Source organism: Anolis carolinensis, unplaced genomic scaffold (assembly GCF_035594765.1).
Source record: "Anolis carolinensis isolate JA03-04 unplaced genomic scaffold, rAnoCar3.1.pri scaffold_18, whole genome shotgun sequence".
Taxonomy (NCBI): domain Eukaryota; kingdom Metazoa; phylum Chordata; class Lepidosauria; order Squamata; family Dactyloidae; genus Anolis; species Anolis carolinensis.
Window position 1 is genome coordinate 5,695,349 of NW_026943828.1, and position 24,298 is coordinate 5,719,646.

Sequence of the window (24,298 nt, forward strand, 5' to 3'; positions counted from 1 at the left end):
GCGCATCATCCGAAAATACATCACACAATCCTAGACACTTGGGAAGTGTTCGACTTGTGATTTTGTTATACAAAATCCAGCATGTCTACCTTGTTTTCTGTGTCATAATAAAATAAGACAGCCCAAGAGCAAGCCATCAGAACAAAGGCAATTAAGGCCAAGATCGAAAAATCAGCTGATGACCCAAAATGCAGACTGTGCAAGGAAACCGACGAAACCATTGATCATATCCCCAGTTGCTGTAAGAAAATCGCACAGACAGACTACAAACAGAGGCACAACTATGTGGCCCAAAGGATTCATTGGAACTTATGCCTCAAGTTCCACCTCCCAGCAGCAAAGAACTGGTCGGATCACAAACCTGCAAAAGTATTGGAAAATGAGCACGCAAAGATACTGTGGGACTTCTGAATCCAGTCTGACAAAGTTCTGGAACACAACACACCAGACATCACAGTTGTGGAAAAGAAAAAGGTTTGGATCATTGATGTCGCCATCCCAGGTGACAGTCACATTGACGAAAAACAACAGGAAAAACTCAGCCGCTCTCAGGACTTCAAGATTGAACTTCAAAGACTCTGGCAGAAACCAGTGCGAGGGGTCCCGGTGGTGATGGGCACATTGGGTGCTGTTCCAAAAGATTTCAGCTGGCATTTGGGAACGTGCTGTTCTTTCCGTTCTTATGGCATAGTTTCAAAACATTCTCCTTCTCAGGCTGTAGGGCTTATGGGGTCCCACCTGCACACTTTATTGTCCATTGTTATTCAGATACGCCTTACTGGACCCTCGTTCCGTCTTGCCAGGTGAGAGACGCCTTGTTGGTTCCTCGCTTCATGTTGTGATCCCCATCTCATGCCATCTCCGGACACAAAGCGCTGGCACAGAGCACATGACCATGGGCCAAAAGGGAGGACAGGACATACGAACTAGCCATAAAACTCAATTGCCCCGAGGTGGGGAAAAGGGACTCTGGAAGGTGGGAATGGGCAACCTCCAGGCGCCAGGACTCCAGGGTGATTTGATACTGTAGCTAAGCCTATATATACGGGCAGTAGAGCAGACTCATATTCCGAACAATAATGCCGTAGGTATCTCCAGCCCTTGTGTGTCTTGGCGTATTGTTTAAAAGAAGACTAACCGACACCAACTCAGTTGGAGCTGACAAGCCTTACACCCAACTGGATACAATTCAAGCCTTGGACAACTCATCGGAACCCAACTCATCAGAATCCAACTCAACTCAATGGAACCCAAGACAACTCATCGGAACCCAACCCAACTCATCAGAATCCAACTCAAATCTTGGACAACTCAACGGAACCCAACTCAAGTCAAGTGAACCCAACTTGACTCAAATGAACCCAAGTCAACTCATCTGAATCTGATGCCATGATCCCCATCTCATGCCATCTCCGGACACAGAGCACTGACGGAGAGCACTTGGCCATGGGCCAAAAGGGAGGATAGGACACATGAACCAGCCATAAAACCCAATTGCCCTGAGGTGGGGGGAAAGGGACTCTAGAGTGATTGATGATACGGTAAAGATAAAGGTTTCCCTTAACGTTAAGTCCAGTCATGTCCGACTCTGGGGGTTGGTGCTCATCTCCATTTCTAAGCTGAAGAGCTGGCGTTGTCTGTAGACACCTCCAAGGTCATGTGGCTGGCATGACTGCATGGAACGCCGCTACTTTCCCGCCGGAGCGGTACCTATTGATCCACTCACATTTGCATGTTTTCGAACTGCTAGGTTGGCAGAAGCTGGAGCTAACAGCGGATGCTCACTCCGCTCCCCGGATTTGAACCTGGGACCTTTTGGTCTGCAAGTTCAGCAGCTCAGCGCTTTAGCACACTGAGCCACCGGAGGCTCCTGATGATACTGTAGCTAGGCCTATATACACGGGCAGTGGAGCAGACTCTTGTATTCTGAACATTAAAGCCGTATGGTATCTTCAGCCCTTGTGTGCCTGGGCTCTCTTTCAAAGAAGACTAACCCACACCAACACAGTTGGAGCTGACAAGCCTTACAATTTGCTCTAAATCCCTTACTCTCTGTAGCTTCTGCCTGCACCAGCACGGAGGAAGGAGAGAGAGAGGACCAACTCGCAGGCATTTTGGGGGAAGAAGCAGGCTCCGGAGGAAGAGAGGGGGCAGGATCTCACACTCCCTTTAATGCAGCTCCCCCCCCCCCCCCCGATCCAAGTGGGTCACACCAGCCCCGGGGGGCAAGAGGCTAGCTCCGGCCTTCCAGCGGCCGCTCCGTCTCCTCAGGCCATCTCCCCCGGCCTTTCTGCGGCAGCCCCTTCCTCCCATCCCGTTGGAGCCGACAAGCCTCACTCTTCACCGCCCAAGTCCGACCCATGTCACGCTTTGCGTGAACTCCGTTTTCTTTTGAGGCCCGTTTCTTCTTTCTTCACAAGCACCCACACAAACACACTCCCGTTTCTTACACACACACCCTTGATACATCAATACTACTTTATTGTATCACATGTCTGATTCAGTGTCAATTCTATGTATATAATCAGTTTAATATAGTTATATGTAGCGGAAAAGCGAACCACTCACACAGATTTAAATACCGGGAACTTTGTCAAAGCGCTATGGATCCAATCTGAGCCCAACAGAGTTTAAAACAAGTACCTTTATTATACTGCAGTATAGACGGACGGACAAATCAAAGGTGACCGCCGTGAAGAACATTTGAAATGAAGCTCAATATATAATGCCCTTGTTTACAACTAAGAAGTTCCTCATTTCTTTGGAGCAGTACAGAGTGTTGCAAGCGTGTTTCCTTTATCATGAACAACATTTGTAGAAAAACATGTTGTTCACTTATGTTCCAGTAAGTAGCTTAACCACATTAACCACAAGATGTTCCGGAAACATAGTGGCGACATACGGACACTTGCCTCTCCTCTGGAAGAAGGCAGGTTGCATCTTTAATAGAATAAGTTGAAGCGGACACCTTAATAATGCATAATTAAAAGCAATCAGAAATAGAATAGAAATAGAATAGAAATGCAGGCACTTTGGCCCATCAACCCTCTCAATAGTCAACATACATCACAGTTCACAATTGCGTTTCTAAGTATTGCAATTTGTTTTCAAATACAGAAAATCGATCAGTCCCTCCTTGTAGCCCTCACCTTACTACTGGGTGCATCAATAGATGTAAACATGCTGCTGCCGCTTTGGGTGAATATCCGTTGATTTCATCACACCAGTGACGTTCTGTCGGGCTGCTTCCTTCTGCGGCCACGCTCTGACATTCTCCATCAACCTCTTGGATCCTAACAAAACCTTTCTTACTTCTTTCCTCATAACTCTCCAAATGTTTCTTCACCTGCTGATTCGTTTTTACTAGTATATTTAATTTTTCCCAATTAATTCCTTATCTTATATTTATGGATAACTTTTTAAACTTCAAGTCTATTCCACTGTCTCCATTCTCCATCACGTACACCAAATTCCCAGTTTCATCATCTTGAACAAAAGTTATGTTACATTTACATTTCAACCGAATGTTTGTTTATCGGGTTCTATTATATTTCCATCAGACCATAACATTAGCTGAACAGTAGTAACACAAAGACATCCCATTCCTGTATCTTGTGTGAATGTATCACATCTTCCATGTTTATAGCACATGTGGTCCTATCTGTGTGAGGTGTGGTGAGCACACATAATCTGCTTCCCGTGCTTCCCATTGTTTTATATCCATTGTGGTGTTTCCTTTATACGTCTTTGTATCTGAGCACAATATCATCATCATCATTTAACTATTTATTAATTGCCCTCCATCCACGATGCTCTAGGCGATTTACAAGATAAAATTGTAAAGGATAAAAATATATACATACAAATATTGATAAAATTAACCTAGATTAAAAGCTCTAGTAAAGAGCGAGGTCTTGAGTGCGAGGGTCAAAGGCCCTAATTCACGCATGGCTCTCATATGGGGCGGCAAGGCATTCCATAAGGCAGGGGCAGAAATAGAAAAAGCTCTGCGACTGGTCCTTTCCAAGTGCACTTCTCTAGGACCCGGTACATAAAGTAAGTCTCGTTGGGATGGTCGTTGCGACCTCCGATGATGGGAGAAGGAGAGACGGTCCCTAAGGGACGATGGGCCCTGGCCGTAAAGAGTTTTAAAGGTCAGGACTAGCATCTTATATAGACCACGGTAATCAGTTGGAAGCCAATGCAGATGCTGCAGCACTGGTGTGATGTGGCATTTCATGGGTGTTCTTGTGAGTAGCCTGGCTGCTGCATTCTGAACAATACGGAGCTTTCGGGTCGTGGACATCGGAAGGCCAACATACAGGGCGTTGCAATAGTCCAGCCTAGACGTGACCGTGGCATGGATGACCGTTGCCAGAGCCTCATCAGATAGATAGGGTGCCAGTTGCCTCGCTTGTCGTAGGTGGAAAAAGGCCTGTTTGCTGGCAGCAGCGACCTGAGCTTCCATTGTCAGCTGTGAATCTAAAACGACACCCAGGCTCATAACGGTAGGCGAAGGAGATAGGGCTGCACCATCGAAGGTGGGTAGCAAGTGGGTCAGACCAGTCAAGCGGCCATGCCAGAGAATCTCAGTCTTTGCCGGGTTCACCTTCAGTCTACTAGCACGTAGCCAGTTCGACAGAGCCTCCAGACATAAGGGGAAATTGTCTTACTTGACATTAAAGAAGGCATACAGAATATCCCACTGACTACTACAAGGGTTGTTGTTGTGTCACAAACCATTATCTAAATTGTGTCATGTTTTCTACTCACTGATCTCACAGACCTCACTCTTCCCTGAACACTCGGCAGCCAAAGAACAGGAAACCTTTGGGTTCAGAACAAAACAAGTTGACGGTTTCAGCAGTTTTGTCCCTTATAAATCCCCCTCTTTAAGGCAAAAAAAATCAAAATCAAAAAAGAGAGATTAAAAGCAGTATTACAAAAAAGGCAGAAATTGTATATAATGCTTCAACTACACATGAAACTAACTACTTCTGTCAGTCTGGCTTCAGGCCTGGTTACAGTACCGAGACGGCTTGGGTGGCCTTGGTGGATGACCTCCGCAGGGAGCTGGACAGGGGGAGTGTGACCCTGCTGGTTCTCTTGGACATCTCAGCGGCTTTCGATACCATCGACCATGGTATCCTTCTGGGGCGGCTCTCTGGGATGGGCCTTGGGGGTACTGCAGAGCCTTTCTGGAGGGCTGTTCCCAGTTGGTGAAGCTGGGGGGCACCTGCTCGGACCCCTGGCCATTGACCTGTGGGGTCCCGCAAGGTTCTATTCTGTCCCCCATGCTTTTTAACATCTACATGAAACCGCTGGGAGAGGTTATCCAGAGTTTTGGAGTACAGTGCCATCTCTACGCCATCTCTACTACTCTTTTCCACCTAAATCCAAGGAAGCCCCTCAGATTCTGGACCAGTGTCTGGCCGCTGTGTTGGCCTGGATGAGGGTCAAATTACAATTATGATATAATATAATACTTATGATAATATTTTATTATATATTATTGTACTCTTTTATAGTAAAAGGTAAAGGTTTCCCCTGATGTTAAGTCCAGTCGTGACCAACTCTGGGAGTTGGTGCTCATCTCCATTTCTAAACCAAAGAGCCGGTGTTGTCCATAGACACCTCCAAGGTCATGTGGCCTTCCTATGTGGCACCTATTGATCTACTCACATTGGCATGTTTTTGAAATGCTAGGTTGGCAGAAGCTGGAGCTTACACTGGGTGCTCATTCCGCTCCTGGGATTTGAACCTGTGACCTTTCGGTCTGCAAGTTCAGCAGCTCAGTACTTTAACACACTTCACCACCGGGACTCATTCTTTTTATAATGTTATATTATTATTATTATTATTATTATTATTATTATTATTATATATTATTCCAAAGGCTTTCCCATCCTGCCCATCAAGGGAGCTCTCCCTCCCTCCCTGGATGGCTGTTCCGTGCCTGCAGGGGGCGCCATGGAGACCCTTGTCAGCTACACCCAAGAGTACTGAAGGAACTAGCGGAAGTTATTTCAGAACCACTGGCAATTATCTTCGAGAGTTCTTGGAGAACGGGAGAAGTCCCAGCAGATTGGAGGAGGGCGAATGTGGTCCCTATCTTCAAGAAGGGAAAAAAGAACGACCCAAACAATTACCGTCCGGTCAGCCTCACATCAATACCAGGCAAAATTCTGGAAAAGATCATTAAGGAAGTGGTCTGCGAACACTTAGAAACAAATGCGGTCATTGCTAATAGTCAACACGGATTTACCAAAAACAAGTCATGCCAGACTAATCTGATCTCTTTTTTCGATAGAGTTACGAGTTGGGTCGATACAGGGAATGCTGTGGATGTAGCGTACCTGGATTTCAGTAAGGCCTTCGACAAAGTCCCCCACGACCTTCTGGCAAACAAAATAGTAAAATGTGGGCTAGACAAAACTACGGTTAGGTGGATCTGTAATTGGCTAAGCGAACGAACCCAAAGGGTGCTCACCAATGCGTCGTCTTCATCATGGAAAGAAGTGACAAGTGGAGTGCCGCAGGGCTCCGTCCTGGGCCCAGTTCTGTTCAACATCTTTATTAACGACTTAGACGAAGGGTTAGAAGGCACGATCATCAAGTTTGCAGACGACACAAAACTGGGAGGGATAGCTAACACTCCAGAAGACAGGAGCAGAATTCAAAACGATCTTGACAGACTAGAGAGATGGGCCGAAACTAACAAAATGAAGTTCAACAGGGACAAATGCAAGATACTTCACTTCGGCAGAAAAAATGGAAATCAAAGATACAGAATGGGGGACGCCTGGCTTGACAGCAGTGTGTGCGAAAAAGACCTTGGAGTCCTTGTGGACAACAAGTTAAACATGAGCCAACAATGTGATGCGGCTGCTAAAAAAGCCAATGGGATTCTGGCCTGCATCAATAGGGGAATAGCGTCTAGATCCAGGGAAGTTATGCTCCCCTCTATTCTGCCTTGGTCAGACCACACCTGGAATAATGTGTCCAATTTTGGGCACCACAGTTGAAGGGAGATGTTGACAAGCTGGAAAGCGTCCAGAGGAGGGCGACTAAAATGATCAAGGGTCTGGAGAACAAGCCCTATGAGGAGCGGCTTAAAGAGCTGGGCATGTTTATCCTGCAGAAGAGAAGGCTGAGAGGAGACATGATAGCCATGTACAAATACGTGAAGGGAAGTCATAGGGAGGAGGGAGCAAGCTTGTTTTCTGCTGCCCTGCAGACTAGGACACGGAACAATGGCTTCAAACTACAGGAAAGGAGATTCCACCTGAACATCAGGAAGAACTTCCTCACAGTGAGAAGGGCTGTTCGACAGTGGAACTCTCTCCCCGGGGCCGTGGTGGAGGCTCCTTCCTTGGAGGCTTTTAAGCAGAGGCTGGATGGCCATCTGTCGGGGGTGCTTTGAATGCGATTTCCTGCTTCTTAGCAGGGGGTTGGACTGGATGGTCCATGAGGTCTCTTCCAACTCTACTATTCTATGATTCTATGATTCCTGTCATTCTTTGCAGTTTGGGCGGAGGGTCAGGCTAGGTATCCCTCCCCCCTCCCCTCTCTCAAGAAAGGCCCGAAGAAGGCGGAGGAGGAGGAGGAGCCTCCGTGGAGGGTGCCATTCCCTCTGTGGCCACTGAGTGGCAGGCAAGAGCTACCTGCTCGCTTATGCTACAGTCTTCCCTCACTTATCGCGGGGTTACGTTCCAAGACCACGCGCGGAAAGTGAAAATCCGCCAAGTAGGGATGCTATATTTGTGTTGTCTCTGTCCCCTCCTCGCCTCTCAAGCATGCGCATGCGCACTCCCGCCGCTGCCTTGTGATGCGAAAACAAAGCCGCTTCGGCCTCTTCTTCTCTCCCTTCCCGAGGCTTCTCCTTAGGAAGGAAGTAGAAGGAGGGATTTATAATATTAATTTATGATTTATGCTATTATTTTAGTGTTTATTTAAAAAAACGTGAAACAGCGAGGGCGCGAAAAGCAAGGGAACGCTGTATCCTGACGTCAGGAGCCACTGCATAGGAGGCAAGAGCTACTCGCTCGCTTATGCTGTTGTGACGCCTCTAAGCTGCGAGAGCACTGGGAACCAGACACGGAGGCCAATAAACAATCTAATATCTTTATTAAGGAAATAAAAGAGTCAAACAAAAATAAGCGGAGTATTTAGTCCAGCAATAGTCCTTTTAGGAAAGGTCAAATATAGTCCAATAATATAAAGTTAGATGTCCAGTATTAGAGTTCAAAGTTTTAAATACAACAACCGAAACACACTCAAACTTCCAAGCAGTTGGAGTGGGGAAATGAGCAAGGTCTTTCAAGAGTCCCAGGTTCAATGTCCGAGGCTAGGATAACAAGGCAAGGCAAAGTTGGTCGTTGTGATGCCTCATGGGCCTTGTAGTCCTGTTCCTAGTGCCATCAAGGCAGATGAAGACGAAAACATGGGGTTTTCGCCGGTTCAACATGAGCCGGAGTCTTTTCACCTGCCGGATGTTGATGTTTGTACCCAAGAATTCAGTAAAACAGACCTTGGGCATTCCTCGCCTCCGTTCCCTAGGAGAGAATCCTATTGTGCTGACAGAGGAGTCAGGGAACAGAATCGCAGGAGTTTACGGATTGCAGCCAAACAACAGGCTGATTAGACCTGCTTCCCTTGGGAAATTCTAAGGAGTCTTGCATCTGGACAAAGTTGGGTTTCGCTTCCCGTTCTCTAGGGAAAGAGGTTTTTGGCGGGAAAACGAGACCCAATATAGGTGCCTGACGCGGGAGAATCTTTGCGGAGTCAACAGAGCTGCTTCAGGAGTGAATTCGTGTGTGGACTTCGTAACCCCAGTTCCTTGCTTCCCGGATCAAGAATTCAAGTACTGCCTTGCCTTGCTGTTAACCACGGTCTTTGTTCCAAGATTCACTGTTTGCCTTGTTTCTAGTCACGGACCTTGTTCCAAGATTCATTGTTTACCTTGTTTCTAGTCACGGACCTTGTTAAAGAACCAAGACTATTTCCAGCCTTGTTGTCAAGCTTCCTTGGACTTCTAAGACTCTGGCATTTCCCCACACTATTGCTTGGCAATAGTGTGTGTTTCGGTATTGGATTTAAAATTTGAACTCTAATATCATTTATTGGACATTGCATTTTTGGACTATTTCTGACCTCATTTGAAAGGTCTGCTTCTGAACTATATTCTTCACTTGTTTTTATTACTTTTATACATTTCCTTAATAAAGATATTAGATAGAGATTGGCCTCCGTGTATGGTTCTTGGTGCCCTGCTGACAGGCTCCGAGCTGGCCTCGAACTCATGACCTCTTGGTCAGAGTGATTTGTTGCAGCTGGCTGTTCACCAGCCTGCGCCACAACCCGGGCCCTATTCCACAGATGCACCTGTCTTTCAAGCTGCTTACGTGAGCAGCGAGCCAGGCTCTTAATGGTCGGGAACTCAATCTGACCCGGCCTTCGAACCCACAACCTCTCAGTCAGTCGTGATTTATTGCAGATGTCTGCTAACCGGCTGCACCGCAGCCTGGCCCAGTATGCCAAGGTGGCCGTGTTGGGTCTGTGTGCCAAGTAAGTTCCAGGCCCTTCGTTGTTGGCGTTCACAGGGCTCTTGGATTGCAGCAGAACTATACGTTCCACTCCCTACGACTCCTCTCAGTCAGGGTCAGGACTCCCCAAACCTCAATCTCCAGTTGCTGTGTGCCACAGGAAAGGATAGGAAAGGGTTAAGGGAGAGGCAGTGGGCGGGGCCATGCCAATTCCCTTCTATGTCCTATCCTTTTCCATTACGCACAGCAAACAGAGGAACTGGTCAGCAGCAGAACATACTAGAGAGAGGGGGGGGGGTCTGGGGAGAATTCACCATGGTTTCTATGAGTTGTAGGGACTGGGATGTATAGTTCACCCGCGATCTAACAGCACTCTGAACTCTAGCAATGATGGAATTGGACAAGACTTGGCCCACAGAAACCCCATGACCAGCAAAAAATACGGGAGGTCTTTGGGGGGACACAGAGGAGTTGTAGTTCAACCCAGAGCGCACTGTGAACCCAAACAAGGATGAGCCTGGACCAGACTTGGCCTGCAGACCTGATGGGCCCACATTTGAACACTGGTGGGTTTGGAGGGGAATTGGCCCAGAGTTGTAGGGACTGGGATGTACAGTTCACCAACGATGGACCTGGAACTCACTTGGCCCACAGAACCCCCGTGACCAGCAAAAATACTGGAGGCCTTTGGGGGGAATTCACCTTGATTTGGGGGAGTTGTAGTTCACCTCCATCCAGAGAGCACGGTGAACCCAAACACGGAGGGATCTGGGCCCAACTTGGCACACAGACCTGATATGCCGAGATTTGATGACCGGAGGGTTTTGGGTGAGGGTAGTGACCATTCCAGCCCCAGCTTCTGCCAACCTAGCAGTTCGGAAACATGCAAATGTGAGTAGATCAATAGGTATCGTTCCGGCAGGAATGTAACATTGGTGCTCCATGCAGTCATGCCAGTGACCACAGGACCTTGGAGGCGTCTACGAACGTTGGCTCTTCGGCTTAGAAATGGAGATGAGCACCAACCCCCAGAGTCAGACACGACCGGACTTAACATAAGGGGAAAACCTTTCCCTTTACGTAGAGGCATCACACTGGCAACGAAAGTCCACGTAGCTAAGGCAATGGTATTCCCAGTAGTAACCTATGGATGCGAGAGAGAGCTGGGCCATAAGGAAGGCTGAGCGAAGGAAGAACTGTGGTGTTGGAGGGAAGTCCTGAGAGTGCCTTGGACCGCGAGAAGGTCCAACCAGTCCATCCGCCAGGAAAGAAGGCCCGACTGACTGCTCACGGGAGGGAAGGAGATGAGAGGCAAAGGTGAAGCCCTTTGGCCACATCATGAGAAGACAGGAGAGTATGGAGAAGAGAATGATGATGGGGAAAAGGAAGGAAAAGGGAAGAGGGGCCGACCAAGGGCAAGACGAGTGGATGGCATCCTTGAAGGAACTGACTCCACCTTGAAGGAGGTGCGGGTGGCCTGGGCCGACAGGGAGCTCTGGCCTGGGCTGGTCCAGGAGGTCACCAAGAGTCGGAAGGGACCCAATGAGGAAACAACAGAACAATATAATAATATGAAAATAGAATAGAAAAATAAAGAATATAATATAGAATAATCCTACAATAAATAATATAATAATAAAATACAATAATAGAATATAGTATAGAATAATAGAATATGGTAATGTTTTATTATTGTATATTGGTTTTTATGTTTTAAATGTTTTTAGTTTTTAATGCCTTTTGTATTGTATTGTTGATGTGATGGCACTGTGTTGCCAATTTGTAAGCCGCCCTGAGTCCCCCAAGGGAGAAGGGCGGGGTAGAAATACCAGAAATAAAAAAATAAATAATATAACAATAATATAAACATATTACAGGAGTCTCACTTATCCAACACTCACTTATCCAACGTTCTGGACTATCCAATGCATTTTTGTAGTAAATGTTTTCAATACATCGTGATATTTTGGTACTACATTCGTAAATACAGTAATTACTAGGCTTGTCCGATCGATGGAAAAAATGTTTCAATTCTCGTTTCTAAAGTAGGGGGTGCCGGCTCTTCGATATAGAGATTATTTCTAAATGTTTCACCCAAAATTTTCGGATATTTCCGAAAATTCGTAATGTTTCTAAAATGTTTCTAAAATGGCGGACGCGCATGCGCAATCGCCAAAAAACAGGAAACCGGGGGGGACTTTTCTGGGGGTCTCCCGCCCTCATTTCTTGAGCTATTCGCATCAAATTTGGTACAGTGGGAGAACACATTCCACAGTCTTTGCTCAACAAATTGCAGAATGTTTCCTGTCTCCTATGATTTTTGGCAAATTTTTATAACTTTTTATAATATACTATTTTTTTATTTTAAGAAACCTGTTCCTGTTTTGAAAGTCTTATTTCCTGTTCAATTGGGTTCTTCACTGTGAAAGGCCCTCTTTTCTATTTGTGTATCTTTGTTTCTGTGGCCGGAAATCAGCAAAAATGGTGGTCATTTGCAGAAACTGGAACCCCCCCCCCCCCCCCGCTCCTATCTAAAAATAAGGTGGTGATATTTCAGCTTCCTAATACATGGGAGCTCGTGTCCCACTCCCTTGTGACCTGAGCACCACACCACACCCTGCCCCTATCTAATAAAAAGTGGTGGCCGGGGGTGGTTTTTTTGTGCAACAAGGAAAAGGGGTGCTCACTGCTCGGGTCTCACTGCCCCGCCATTGGGAAGGCCGGAGTCTTTCCTCTGGGACCACTTCACGGTCCATTCCCAACAGTCTTCCTTGGCTGTGTGCAGGCACTGCGGGATGCACATTAGCAGGGGTAAAGACCTCAGGCATTTGTCCACCACTGGCTTGCGGTACCACATGAAGAGACATCATCCTTCAATTCCCTTGGGAGGGGGATCCCTTAGCCCCGCAAGCAGCACCCTGAGCTCTCCTTCTTCTCCGTTACGGTCTGCTGGGAGAGGGTCTCAATTAACCTTGGACAATTGGGGCCATTCCATTGGAAGGAAGAGAACAGGGGGAACGGCACCCACCGTTGAGCAGATCACTCAGCGTCTGGGAGAGATGCTGGCTCTCGACCACCAAACCTTTTCAAGGACAGTGATACCAGTGATCCTGAGCGTGCCTTGGACCTTGGCAAGAGGATCCGACCAGTCCGTCCTCCAGGAAATAATGCCCAGTGGCTGCTCACTGGAGGGAAGGATATTAGAACCAAAGCTGAAGTATTTTGGCCACATCATGAGGAGACAGGAAAGCTTGGAATAGATCACGATGGTGAGGAAAATGGAAGGAAAAAGGAAGAGAGGCCGACCAAGGGCGAGATGGATGGACGGTGTCCTTGAAGGGACTGGCTCGACCTTGAAGGGACTGGGGGCGGTGACGGCCGACAGGGAGCTCTGGCCTGGACTGGTCCATGAGGTCACGAAGAGTCGGAGACGACTAAACGACTGAGCAGCAGCAGAGGGATCAGTGAGGCGCTTTTAGAGACCAAATTTGGTTTTCATGTAACATTTATTCATGTAACATTTATTGATAATCACATCGGAATCCTATCAAAATCACATCTAGAGAGAGCTCTCGCCCACACGCACATGCATACATCCATACTCACACACACAGACCCTGCTCGGAAGAGGTGATCAGGTTCTCCCGACAGGTGTGGATGCTCCGTTGCCGCGGTTCTGAAAAAGCGTGCTGAGTCTTTGAGGCATTTGATTTAGTCCTTCTTTCGGGGAACGTGCTGTTCCTTCCATTCTTATGGCATGGTTTCAAAACATTCTCCATCTCAGCTTGTAGGACTTATGGGGTCCCACCTGCACACTTTATTTTCCATTGTTATTCGGATACGCCTTACTGGACCCTCGTTCCGTCTTGCCAGGTGAGAGACGCCTTGTTGATTCCTCGCTTCATGTTGTGATCCCCATCTCATGCCATCTCCGGACACAAAGCGCTGGCACAGAGCACATGACCATGGGCCAAAAGGGAGGACAGGACATACGAACCAGCCATAAAACTCATTAGACCCGACCAATCTTGGTAATTACAGACCAATCTCTAACCTACCATTCTTGGGCAAGGTCTTGGAGCGGGTGGTTGCCTCTCAGTTCCAGGGATTCTTGGAAGATATGGATTTTCTGGACTACTCGCAGTCTGGCTTCAGGCCTGGGTTCAGTACCGAGACGGCTTTGGTCGCCTTGGTGGATGACCTCCACAGAGAACTGGACAGGGGGAGTGTGACCCTGCTGGTTCTCTTGGACATCTCAGCGGCTTTCGATACCATCGACCATGGTATCCTTCTGGGACGGCTCTCTGGGATGGGCCTTGGGGGTACTGCACTCCAGTGGCTCCAGTCCTTCCTGGAGGTCTGTTCCCAGTTGGTGAAGCTGGGGGACACCTGCTCGGACCCCTGGCCATTGACCTGTGGGGTCCCGCAAGGTTCCATTCTGTCCCCCATGCTTTTTAACATCTACATGAAACCGCTGGGAGAGTTTTGGAGTACAGTGCCATCTCTACGCGGATGACACCCAACTCTACTACTCTTTTCCACCTAAATCCAAGGAAGCCCCTCGGATTCTGGACCAGTGTCTGGCCGCTGTGTTGGCCTGGATGAGGGTGAACAAGCTGAGACTTAATCCCGACAAGACAGAGGTCCTCCAGGTCAGTCGTATGTCTGATCGGGGTATTGGGTGGCAACCTGTGCTTGACGGGGTCGCACTCCCCCTGAAGGCACAGGTCTGCAGCTTGGGGGTCCTCCTGGATTCGGGGCTGACACTTGAGGCTCAGGTGTCGGCCATGGCCGGGAGGGCCTTTGCACAACTAAAACTTGTGCGCCAGCTGCAACCGTACCTCGAGAAGTCTGATCTGACTATGGTGGTCCACGCCTTAGTTACCTCTAGACTGGACTATTGCAATGCGCTCTACGTGGGGCTGCCTTTGAAGATGGCCCAGAAACTACAACTAGTACAGCGTTCGGCAGCCAGGCTTCTAACTGGAACGAATTACAGGGCGCGTTCAACGCCTCTGTTTAAGGAGCTCCACTGGCTGCCATTTACTTTTCGGGCCCAATTCAAGGTGCAGGTTATCACCTACAAAGCCCTAAACGGTTTGGGACCCACCTACCTTAGAGACCGCATCTCCCCCTACGAACCCGCACGTTCTCTTCGCTCGTCGGGGGAGGCCCTTCTCTCGCTCCCACCACCCTCACAGTCGCGGTTGGTGGGGACGAGAGAGAGGGCCTTCTCCGTCATGGCCCCCCGGATTTGGAACTCGCTCCCTAGAGAGATCAGGCAGGCCCCTATCCTCCTCTCCTTCCGGAAGAGCTTAAAAACCTGGCTCTTTCAAAAGGCCTTTGACATTTAATTGTTGTTGGATTGACCTGTCTGCCCATTCTATAATTGCCCCATCCCTGATACCTTACCATTATTACACTGCACTTTATTGTCCATTTTAAGTGTGAAATTACCTCTCTCCATTTTGGTATTTTCTGCACTTTGCCCGGGATCTATGAATTTAGTCCCCTGATATTAATTGCATGATTCATGTTCATTTTAATGATTGTTTTTACTGATGTTGATGTTTTTATTGGGTTAATTGTGTTATGGCTTTGTGATTGATATTTGATTGTTGTATCGGGCAAGGCCCCATGTGAGCCGCCCCGAGTCCCTTTGGGGAGACGGGGCGGGGTATAAAAATAAAGTTATTTTTATTTTTATTTTTATTATTAATTGCCCCGAGGTGGGGAAAAGGGACTCTGGAATGTGGGAATGGGCAACCTCCAGGCGCCAGGACTCCAGGGTGATTTGATACTGTAGCTAAGCCTATATATACGGGCAGTAGAGCAGACTCATATTCCGAACAATAATGTCGTAGGTATCTCCAGCCCTTTTGTGTACTCTTTAAAAGAAGACTAACCCACACCAACTCAGTTGGAGCTGACAAGCCTTACACCCAACTGGATACAATTCAAGCCTTGGACAACTCATCGGAACCCAACTCATCAAAATCCAACTCAACTCAATGGAACCCAAGACAACTCAACTGAACCCAACTCAACTAATCAGAACCCAAATGAATACAACTCAAATCTTGGACAACTCAATGGAACCCAACTCAAGTCAAGTGAACCCAACTTGACTCAAATGAACCCAACTCAACTCATCAGAATCTGATGCCATGATCCCCATCTCATGCCATCTCCGGACACAGAGCACTGACGGAGAGCACATGGCCATGGGCCAAAAGGGAGGACAGGACACATGAACCAGCCATAAAACCCAATTGCCCTGAGGTGGGGGGAAAGGGACTCTAGAGTGATTGATGATACAGTAAAGGTCAAGGTTTCCCCCTGACGTTAAGTTCAGTCATGTCCGACTCTGGGGGTTGGTGCTCATCTCCATTTCTAAGCTGAAGAGCTGGCGTTGTCCATAGACACCTCCAAGGTCATGTGGCCGGCATGACTGCATGGAACGCCGCTACTTTCCCGCCAGAGCGGTACCTATTGATCTACTCACATTTGCATGTTTTCGAACTGCTAGGTTGGCAGAAGCTGGAGCTAACAGCGGGCACTCACTCCGCTCCCCGGATTTGAACCTGGGACCTTTCGGTCTGCAAGTTCAGCAGCTCAGCGCTTTAACACACTGAGCCACCAGAGGCTCCTGATGATACTGTAGCTAGGCCTATATACACGGGCAGTGGAGCAGACTCTTGTATTCTGAACATTAAAGCCGTATGGGATCTCCAGCCCTTGTGTGCCTGGGCTCTCTTTCAAAGAAGACTCACCCACACCAACACAGTTGGAGCTGACAAGCCTTACAATTTGCTCTAAATCCCTTACTCTCTGTAGCTTCTGCCTGCACCAGCCTGGAGGAAGGAGAGAGAGAGGACCAACCCGCAGGCATTTTGGGGGAAGAAGCAGGCTCCGGAGGAGGAGAGGTGGCATGATCTCACACTCCCTTGAGTGCAGCTCCCCCCCCCCCCCCGATCCAAATGGGTCACACCAGCCCCGGGGGGCAAGAGGCTAGCTCCGGCCTTCCAGCGGCCACTCCGTCTCCTCAGGCCATCTCCCCCGGCCTTTCTGCGGCAGCCCCTTCCTCCCATCCCGTTGGAGCTGACAAGCCTCACTCTTCACCGCCCAAGTCCGTCCCATGTCACGCTTTGCGTGAACTCAGTTTTCTTTTGAGGCCCGTTTCTTCTTTCTTCACAAGCACCCACACACACTCCCGTTTCTTACACACATGGCCTTGATACATCAATACTACTTTATTGTATCACATGTCTGATTCAGTGTCAATTCTATGTATATAATGAGTTTAATATAGTTATATTTAGCGGAAAAGCGAACCGCTCACATAGATTTAAATACCAGGAACTTTGCTGAAGCGCTATGGATCCAATCTGAGCCCAACAGAGTTTAAAACAAGTACCTTTATTATACTGCAGTATAGACGGATGGACAAATCAAAGGTGACCGCCGTGAAGAACATTTGAAATGAAGCTCAATATATAATGCCCTTGTTTACAACTAAGAAGTTCCTCATTTCTTTGGAGCAGTACAGAGTGTTGCAAGCGTGCTTCCTTTATCATAAACAACATTTGTAGAAAAACATGTTGTTCACTTATGTTCCAGTAAGTAGCTTAACCACATTAACCACAAGATGTTCCGGAAACATAGTGGCGACATACGGACACTTGCCTCTCCTCTGGAAGAAGGCAGGTTGCATCTTTAATAGAATAAGTTGAAGCAGACACCTTAATAATGCATAATTAAAAGCAATCAGAAATAGAATAGAAATAGAATAGAAATGCAGGCACTTTGGCCCATCAACCCTCTCAATAGTCAACATACATCACAGTTCACAATTGCGTTTCTAAGTATTGCAATTTGTTTTCAAATACAGAAAATCGATCAGTCACTCCTTGTAGCCCTCACCTTACTATTGGGTGCATCAATAGACGTAAACATGCTGCTGCCGCTTTGGGTGAATATCCGTTGATTTTATCCCACCAGTGACGTTCTGTCGGGCTGCTTCCTTCTGCGGCCACGCTCTGACGTTCTCCATCAACCTCTTGGATCCTATCAAAACCTTTCTTACTTCTTTCCTCATAACTCTCCAAATGTTTCTTCACCTGCTGATTCGTTTTTACTAGTATATTTAATTTTTCCAAATTAATTCCTTATCTTATATTTATGGATAACTTTTTAAACTTCAAATCTATTTCACTGTCTCCATTCTCCACCACGTACACCAAATTCCCAGTTTCATCATCTTGAACAAAGGTTATGTTACATTTACATTTCAACCGAATGTTTGTTTATCGGGTTCTATTATATTTCCATCAGACCAAAACATTAGCTGAACAGTAGTAACACCAAGACATCCCATTCCTGTATCTTGTGTGAATGTATCACATCTTCCATGTTTATAGCACACGTGGTCCTATCTGTGTGAGGTGTGGTGAGCACATATGATCTGCTTCCCGCGCTTCCCATTGTTTTATATCCATTGTGGTGTTTCCTTTATAAATCTTTGTATCTGAGCACAATATCTTACTTGACATTAAAGAAGGCATACAGAATATCCCATGGACTACTACAAGGGTTGTTGTTGAGTCACAAACCATTATCTAAATTGTGTCATGTTTTCTACTCACTGATCTCACAGACCTCACTCTTCCCTGAACGCTCGGCATCCAAAGAACAGGAAACCTTTGGGTTCAGAACAAAACAAGTTGACAGTTTCAGCAGTTTTGTTTTGTCAGAAACAAACAGACCTGCGAAACAGTTACCTTCATAGACAACTGAACTAACAAACGACAGGGATACATGCCTAAAGGCCTCGTTCTATCTGTTAATTTTTATCTCTCATTATTCTACTCCCTTTAGATAATATAATTACTTCCAGAATGGAACGTACAGAGTTCCCTCACTACTTTGCTCTTTGCGGATTCGCTGTTTTGCGGTTTTTCAATAAACTCTAAAAGACTACTATAAAAAAATTACAATGTACAGCCTAAGGAAGGGAGGAAGGAGAAGCCAAAGGGAGAGAAAAGGAGCCCAAGCGGCAACAAGAGGAGAAGGAGGCGATTGATCAACACATGATTTCTTGATAAAGACTTAAAATAGTGTATAACTACTAAAATAATGTATAAATATATAGCATCCCTACTTCGCGGATTTTCACTTATTGCGAGTGGTACTGGAACCTAACCCCCGGGATAAGTGAGGGAACAATCTTTCTACAATACACCACATGTGATGAAATGTCCCAACTTTGAGCTTGCATTTCCAAAATTTGCAAGAGTTGCTTTTCTACGTGTTAGAATGACACTCTGGTGTCAATTAACACCATTCTCTCCAGGGTGAATTCTATGATGTCTATGTATAATGTTATTCTGTGAAAAACTCTGTCCTCACTCCATGCATTTCTATGGTTTTCCCCCAGTGTGAGTTCTTTGATGTAAACGTAGACCTGAACTACGAGTAAAGCTCTTTCCACAGTCCAGGCATGTATAGGGTTTCTCCCCAGTGTGAATCCTTTGATGTTTACGTAGATATCCACTATGACTGAAGGTATGTCCACACTCCAGGCATTTATAGGGTTTCTCCCCAGTGTGAGTCCTTTGATGTTCACGTAGACTTGAACTATGAGCAAAGCTCTGTCCACACTCCAGGCATATATAGGCTTTCTCCCCAGTGTGAGTCTTTTGATGTGAACGTAGACCTGAACCCTGAGCAAAGCTCTGTCCACACTCCAGGCATGTATAGGGTTTCTCCCCAGTGTGAGTTCTTTGATGTGAATGTAGAGTTCCAATCTGAGCGAAGGTCTGTCCACACTCCAGGCATGTATAGGGTTTCTCCCCAGTGTGAGTCCTTTGATGTCCACGTAGACTTGAACTATGAGCAAAGCTCTGTCCACACTCCTGGCAGTTATAGGGTTTCTCCCCAGTGTGAGTCTTTTGATGTGAATGCAGACCTGCACTCCGAGCAAAGCTCTGTCCACACTCCCGGCATGTATAGGGTTTCTCCCCAGTATGAGTCCTTTGATGTTTACGTAGAGTTGAACTATCAGCAAAGCTCTGTCCACACTCCAGGCAGTTATAGGGTTTCTCCCCAGTGTGTGTCCTTTGATGTTTACGTAGAGGTGAACTAGCAGAAAAGCTCTGTCCACACTCCAGGCATTTATAGGGTTTCTCCCCACTGTGGGTCCTTTGATGTATTTGTAAGCCTCCATTCTGAGGAAATCTCTGTCCACACTCCAGGCATATATAGGGTTTCTCCCCAGTGTGAGTCCTTTGATGTGCATGGAGGGTTGAATTATGAGCAAAGCTTTTTCCACATTTTTCCGCCATCTTCCCCCTCGTCTTCCTCCTTCCCCGGAGCCCGCCCTCGCCCCTCCCATTGGCTGAGCCCGGGACGCCCCGCCCACCGAAGGCCCCCATTGGCTGCGTGCCTCCCAACCCTCCTTTGATGGAAGATGGCGGTGGCCGAGAGAGAAGGCGGCGCCGTGAGGGAGGGAGGGCCGTGTTCTCTGAGGGCGGGCGGGCGGGCGGGCGGGCGAGCGAGGGCTCCCAGGCCTTGGCCGGTCACCCCGGACCCCGCCAGGCAGGAGGGCGGGAGGGAGGGAGGGCGCCGAGGGGCCTGCCTGTGTGCCGAGGGAGGGAGGGAGGGAGTGCCGGGCCCATGGCGGGTGGGGCCCCGAGGGCGGCGCTGGGGCTGCAGGGGGACGAGGCCTCCTGGTGGGTCCCTCCCTCCCTCCCTCCGAGGCCTGGAAGCCCTGAGTCTCCGGGGAGGTGGGTTCCCGTGCGGCCTTGAGGCCGTGGGCAGGGCAGGGCCAGGCTTACCCCGCTCTGGGGCCCCCCCGCCTCCGCCACCGAGGGAGAGAAGAGTGGAAGGTCAGGAAGGAGATAGTTATAATAGGATAATAATATAGGAAGACAATCAGAGAACGAGATGGAAAGAGAGCAATGGGGTCAGAGAAGAATAGAACAGAATAATAGAATTGCAGTAATAATAATATATGAATACAATAAGAGAAGGAGATGGAAAGAGAGCAATGGGGTCAGAGAATAATAGAACAGAATAATATAATAATATAATAATAATATATGAATACAATCAGAGAAGGAGATGGAAATAGATCAATAGGGTCAAAGAAAGATATAACAGAAGAATATAATAATATGATAGTAATATAGGAAGACAATCAGAGAAGGAGATGGAAATAGATCAATGGGGTCAAAGAAGAATAGAATAATAGAATTACAATAATAATAATATAGGAAGACAATCAGAGAAGGAGATGGAAATAGATCAATGGGGTCAAAGAAGAATAGAACAGAATAATATAATAATATGGTAATAATATATGAATACAATCAGAGAAGGAGATGGAAATAGATCAATAGGGTCAAAGAAAGATATAACAGAAGAATATAATAATATGATAGTAATATAGGAAGACAATCAGAGAAGGAGATGGAAAGAGAGCAATAGGGTCAAAGAAGAATAGAATAATAGAATTACAATAATAATAATATAGGAAGACAATCAGAGAAGGAGATGGAAAGAGAGCAATGGGGTCAAAGAAGAATAGAACAGAATAATAGAATTACAATAATAATAATATAATAATATAAAATATATGAATACAATAAGAGAACGAGATGGAAATAGTTCAATGGGGCCAAAGAATAATAGAACAGAATAATATAATAATATGATAATAATATAAAATATATTAATACAATAATAGAATGATATGGAAATAGATCAATAGGGTCAAATTGTTGTGACTGCGCCTTTGGGGATTATGGTTGATGGGGATGGAATTCGAAGAGGAAGAAAAAACCCTCGTGATGAGGGTTCACTGGAGGAGTTGCGCAGGAAGCGACTTAGAGAGCTATATGGGGGATCTTCTGAGGAAGATTCAGATGGGGAGATGGATGCTGAGGAACAGGTGGTGGCTGGGGAAGCGGGCACTGAATGGGCACAGCCACCGGAGATGTCTGGGGATTTGGGGTCTATGGATACTTCTGAACCTGGGGTTTCTGCAGGAGCTGATCCCAATTGGGATGCTTGGAGAAGGGAGGATGGTTCTTTAAGTGTTCATGGGGCTAAGTGTGGGCAGGATGATTGGGACTCCGACGAATTGCTAGGTACTCCAGATCCACGAGCTCTAGCTGTGTGGAGCTCAGACTCTGAGTAGATTTGGGACACCTGGTGTTTGGGTGTGAGTGTTTGGTCACCCAGGAGGAAGGGGAATAAAATGGGAATGTTTGGCCACTGCACTTTGCGTGTGGCAAGGTGTTGCTGAGGCGCCATTGGGATCTCTGTGTTTCCATGAAGACTGGACTTGGACTATGATTTGAATCTGCTGTTATCACCTAGCTTGGCTCTCGCTGTGTCTTATCGTGGACCTGTTTTGGATGACTGCACCCTCTTCAGACCTTGGATCGGAATTTGACCTTGCTACTGCCTTCGCCCTGTGATTGATGACTACTATTGGCTTTTGACTCCTGGCTTGCTCTTTGGACACCGCTGTTATCTCCTGACCTGACCTTGGAATCCCGGACGACGTCTTTTCACCATCCTTTTGGAGCCTTCGGCTTTATCCACATTGTGGAAGCAGTCTACTGCATTCTTAGTTTGTTTGTTTGTTTCCTGACCAATTTGGTGTTTTCTTTTGGGAACTGTTCCTTTGAAAACTACAGAGCCGGCTGGCAGGGCTTGGACTCAGAAAGTGCAGTTTGCACTAAGTTTGTTTAACTTTGTTTTTACCTGCTTGTGTTGCTGAATTATATTTTTGTTTGAACTGCTCTTGAAGCACTGATAGTGAAGTGTTTCAAGGTTTTTTCTGTGTTAACATTACTTTTTGGCTTATCTGCTGAATAAACTCTATTTTTGTTCGCTAATTGGCGTCTGACTCTTGACAGATTGCCACACGCCAAACAACAACAACAAAGGGCCAAGTTAACATGGCTGGGCTGGACGCCAGAGTGGCAGCTTTGGAACTGGAATTGGAAGCCTTAAAGAAGGCACAGCAGATCAAAGGACAAGTTATTGTTCCTGAACGTTTTGATGGAGCCAGGGAGAAACTCCCAACCTTTTTGGCTCAAGTGGACCTATACTTTTTGCAAATATCTGACCTCTCGTTTCCTACAGACACTAACAAAGTTGCATTTATTTTGAGTTTACTAACTGGGCCAGCGGGGCGTTGGGCAGTTAATGTAATTAGGGGCAATAGCCCAATTAAGAATAATTTGGTGGACTTTAAGGCAGCTCTTACTGAGACTTTTGGAGATCCTTTACAAAAGGAAAATGCGGGTTGGGCTTTATATCGGTTAAAGCAGGGAAAAGGATCTTTAATTGACTATTTGAATAAGTTTAATTTGCTTAAGCATCAGTTGGACTGGGGAGAACATGCTTTTATGTTGGCATTTACTGCTGGGTTGAATGATGGTTTGCAGGATGAACTGTCTCGTGTGGAACCAGCTCAAAATTGGGATGAGTTGGTAACCAAAGTTTGTAGAATTGAGGCTCGGTTGGAGTTTAGAAAGAAAACTCACAGGACTCCAGTTGTGGAGTATCATGCTAGTGCCCCTGTGAACTCTGGGGAGGAACCCATGCAGCTTGGAGTGCAACGCAAACTGTCCCAAGAGGAAAAAGATCGACGCAGACGATTAAGGCTGTGTTTATACTGTGGAAATGAGGGGCATTTTGCTCATAATTGCTCTTTAAAACCGTCTCAGCTGCCGGGAAAAGGGAAGCCCTAATGCGCCATGAGTCCAGCGCATTAGGGCCTATGATGCAATTGCCTAGAGGAAATAAGCATGTGTTTGTGGCCATACAATTAAGTGTAATGGGTCAGAGACCAGTTAGTACTCAGGCATTTTTGGATTCAGGGGCTACCGTTTCGTACATAGACCAAAGTTTTGCAGAAAGGAATAAGATCTCAATATTGAAGAAAAAGTCACAGCTTGGGTGGAGGGTGCTGATGGAAGGTTGTTGCATTCCGGGATGGTGGATCAAGAAACAGCGGCTGTAACCTGGCAAGTGCAAGGGCAAAAGGGGACGTTAACTTTTGATGTCACTGCACTACCTAGATATGATGTCATCTTAGGTATGGACTGGTTGACACAGGTCAATCCTCGGGTGGATTGGGCTCGCAAAACTATTAGCTTGGACCCGCCAGTGTGTTTAACTCTAAACGAAGTGGGTGGGGATATGGAAGGTGTTCCATCTTGTTATCGGGACTTCTGGGATGTGTTCTGTCAAAAAGAAGCAGATAAATTACCACCACATAGGCCTTATGATTGTGCAATCAACTTGGTGGAAGGAGCTAAGTTGCCTGCAGGCAGGTTGTATGCGCTCACGGTACCTGAAAGACAGGCTTTAAGGGAGTATTTGGATGAGAACTTGCAGAAGGGTTTCATTAGACCTTCTAACTCGCCTACGGCCGCTCCAGTCTTTTTTGTGGCAAAAAAGACAGGCGACTTGAGACTTGTGTGCGACTACCATGTGCTAAATAAGTTCACTGTTCGGGATAGGTACCCTCTACCTCTAATTCCTGAGTTATTGTCTCGGGTTCAGGGAGCTTCCATCTTCACTAAATTAGATCTGCGCGGGGCTTACAATCTGGTGCGTATAAAGGCTGGGGATGAATGGAAGACCGCGTTTAACACCTGTTATGGCGCTTACGAAAATTTAGTAATGCCATTTGGGTTGTGCAATGCGCCAGCGGTATTCCAACGGTTCATTAA

The 24,298-nt window shown here is 46.8% G+C and overlaps 3 protein-coding genes across 5 annotated transcripts in view; 1 reads left to right on the forward strand and 2 right to left on the reverse strand.

Annotated features, from left to right (window-relative positions):
- Positions 1-24,298, forward strand: part of LOC134294681 (loricrin-like) — a 676,447-nt gene that overhangs the window by 462,315 nt on the left and 189,834 nt on the right. Inside the window, exon 1 of one of the 2 annotated variants that reach the window (XM_062966273.1) lies at positions 20,205-20,431. The exons of the other annotated variant lie outside the window; for it this stretch is intronic. The gene's annotated coding sequence lies outside the window, so the exon portion shown is untranslated. Of the gene's footprint in view, positions 1-20,204; positions 20,432-24,298 lie in introns of those variants that run through there. 2 annotated transcript variants of the gene reach the window in all.
- Positions 1-24,298, reverse strand: part of LOC134294654 (zinc finger protein 658B-like) — a 334,996-nt gene that overhangs the window by 280,698 nt on the left and 30,000 nt on the right. The window lies entirely within an intron of this gene.
- On the reverse strand, positions 18,341-19,888 carry LOC134294637 (zinc finger protein 135-like). Its single transcript, XM_062966222.1, has one exon. The coding sequence runs from the start codon at positions 19,886-19,888 to the stop codon at positions 18,965-18,967; it is 924 nt and encodes a 307-aa protein (XP_062822292.1). The 3' UTR covers positions 18,341-18,964.

What these genes read in the sequence shown, in the direction of transcription:
- LOC134294637 (XM_062966222.1), bottom strand. Translation starts at nt 19,888, where the DNA reads ATGGCGGAAAAATGTGGAAAAAGCTTTGCTCATAATTCAACCCTCCAT.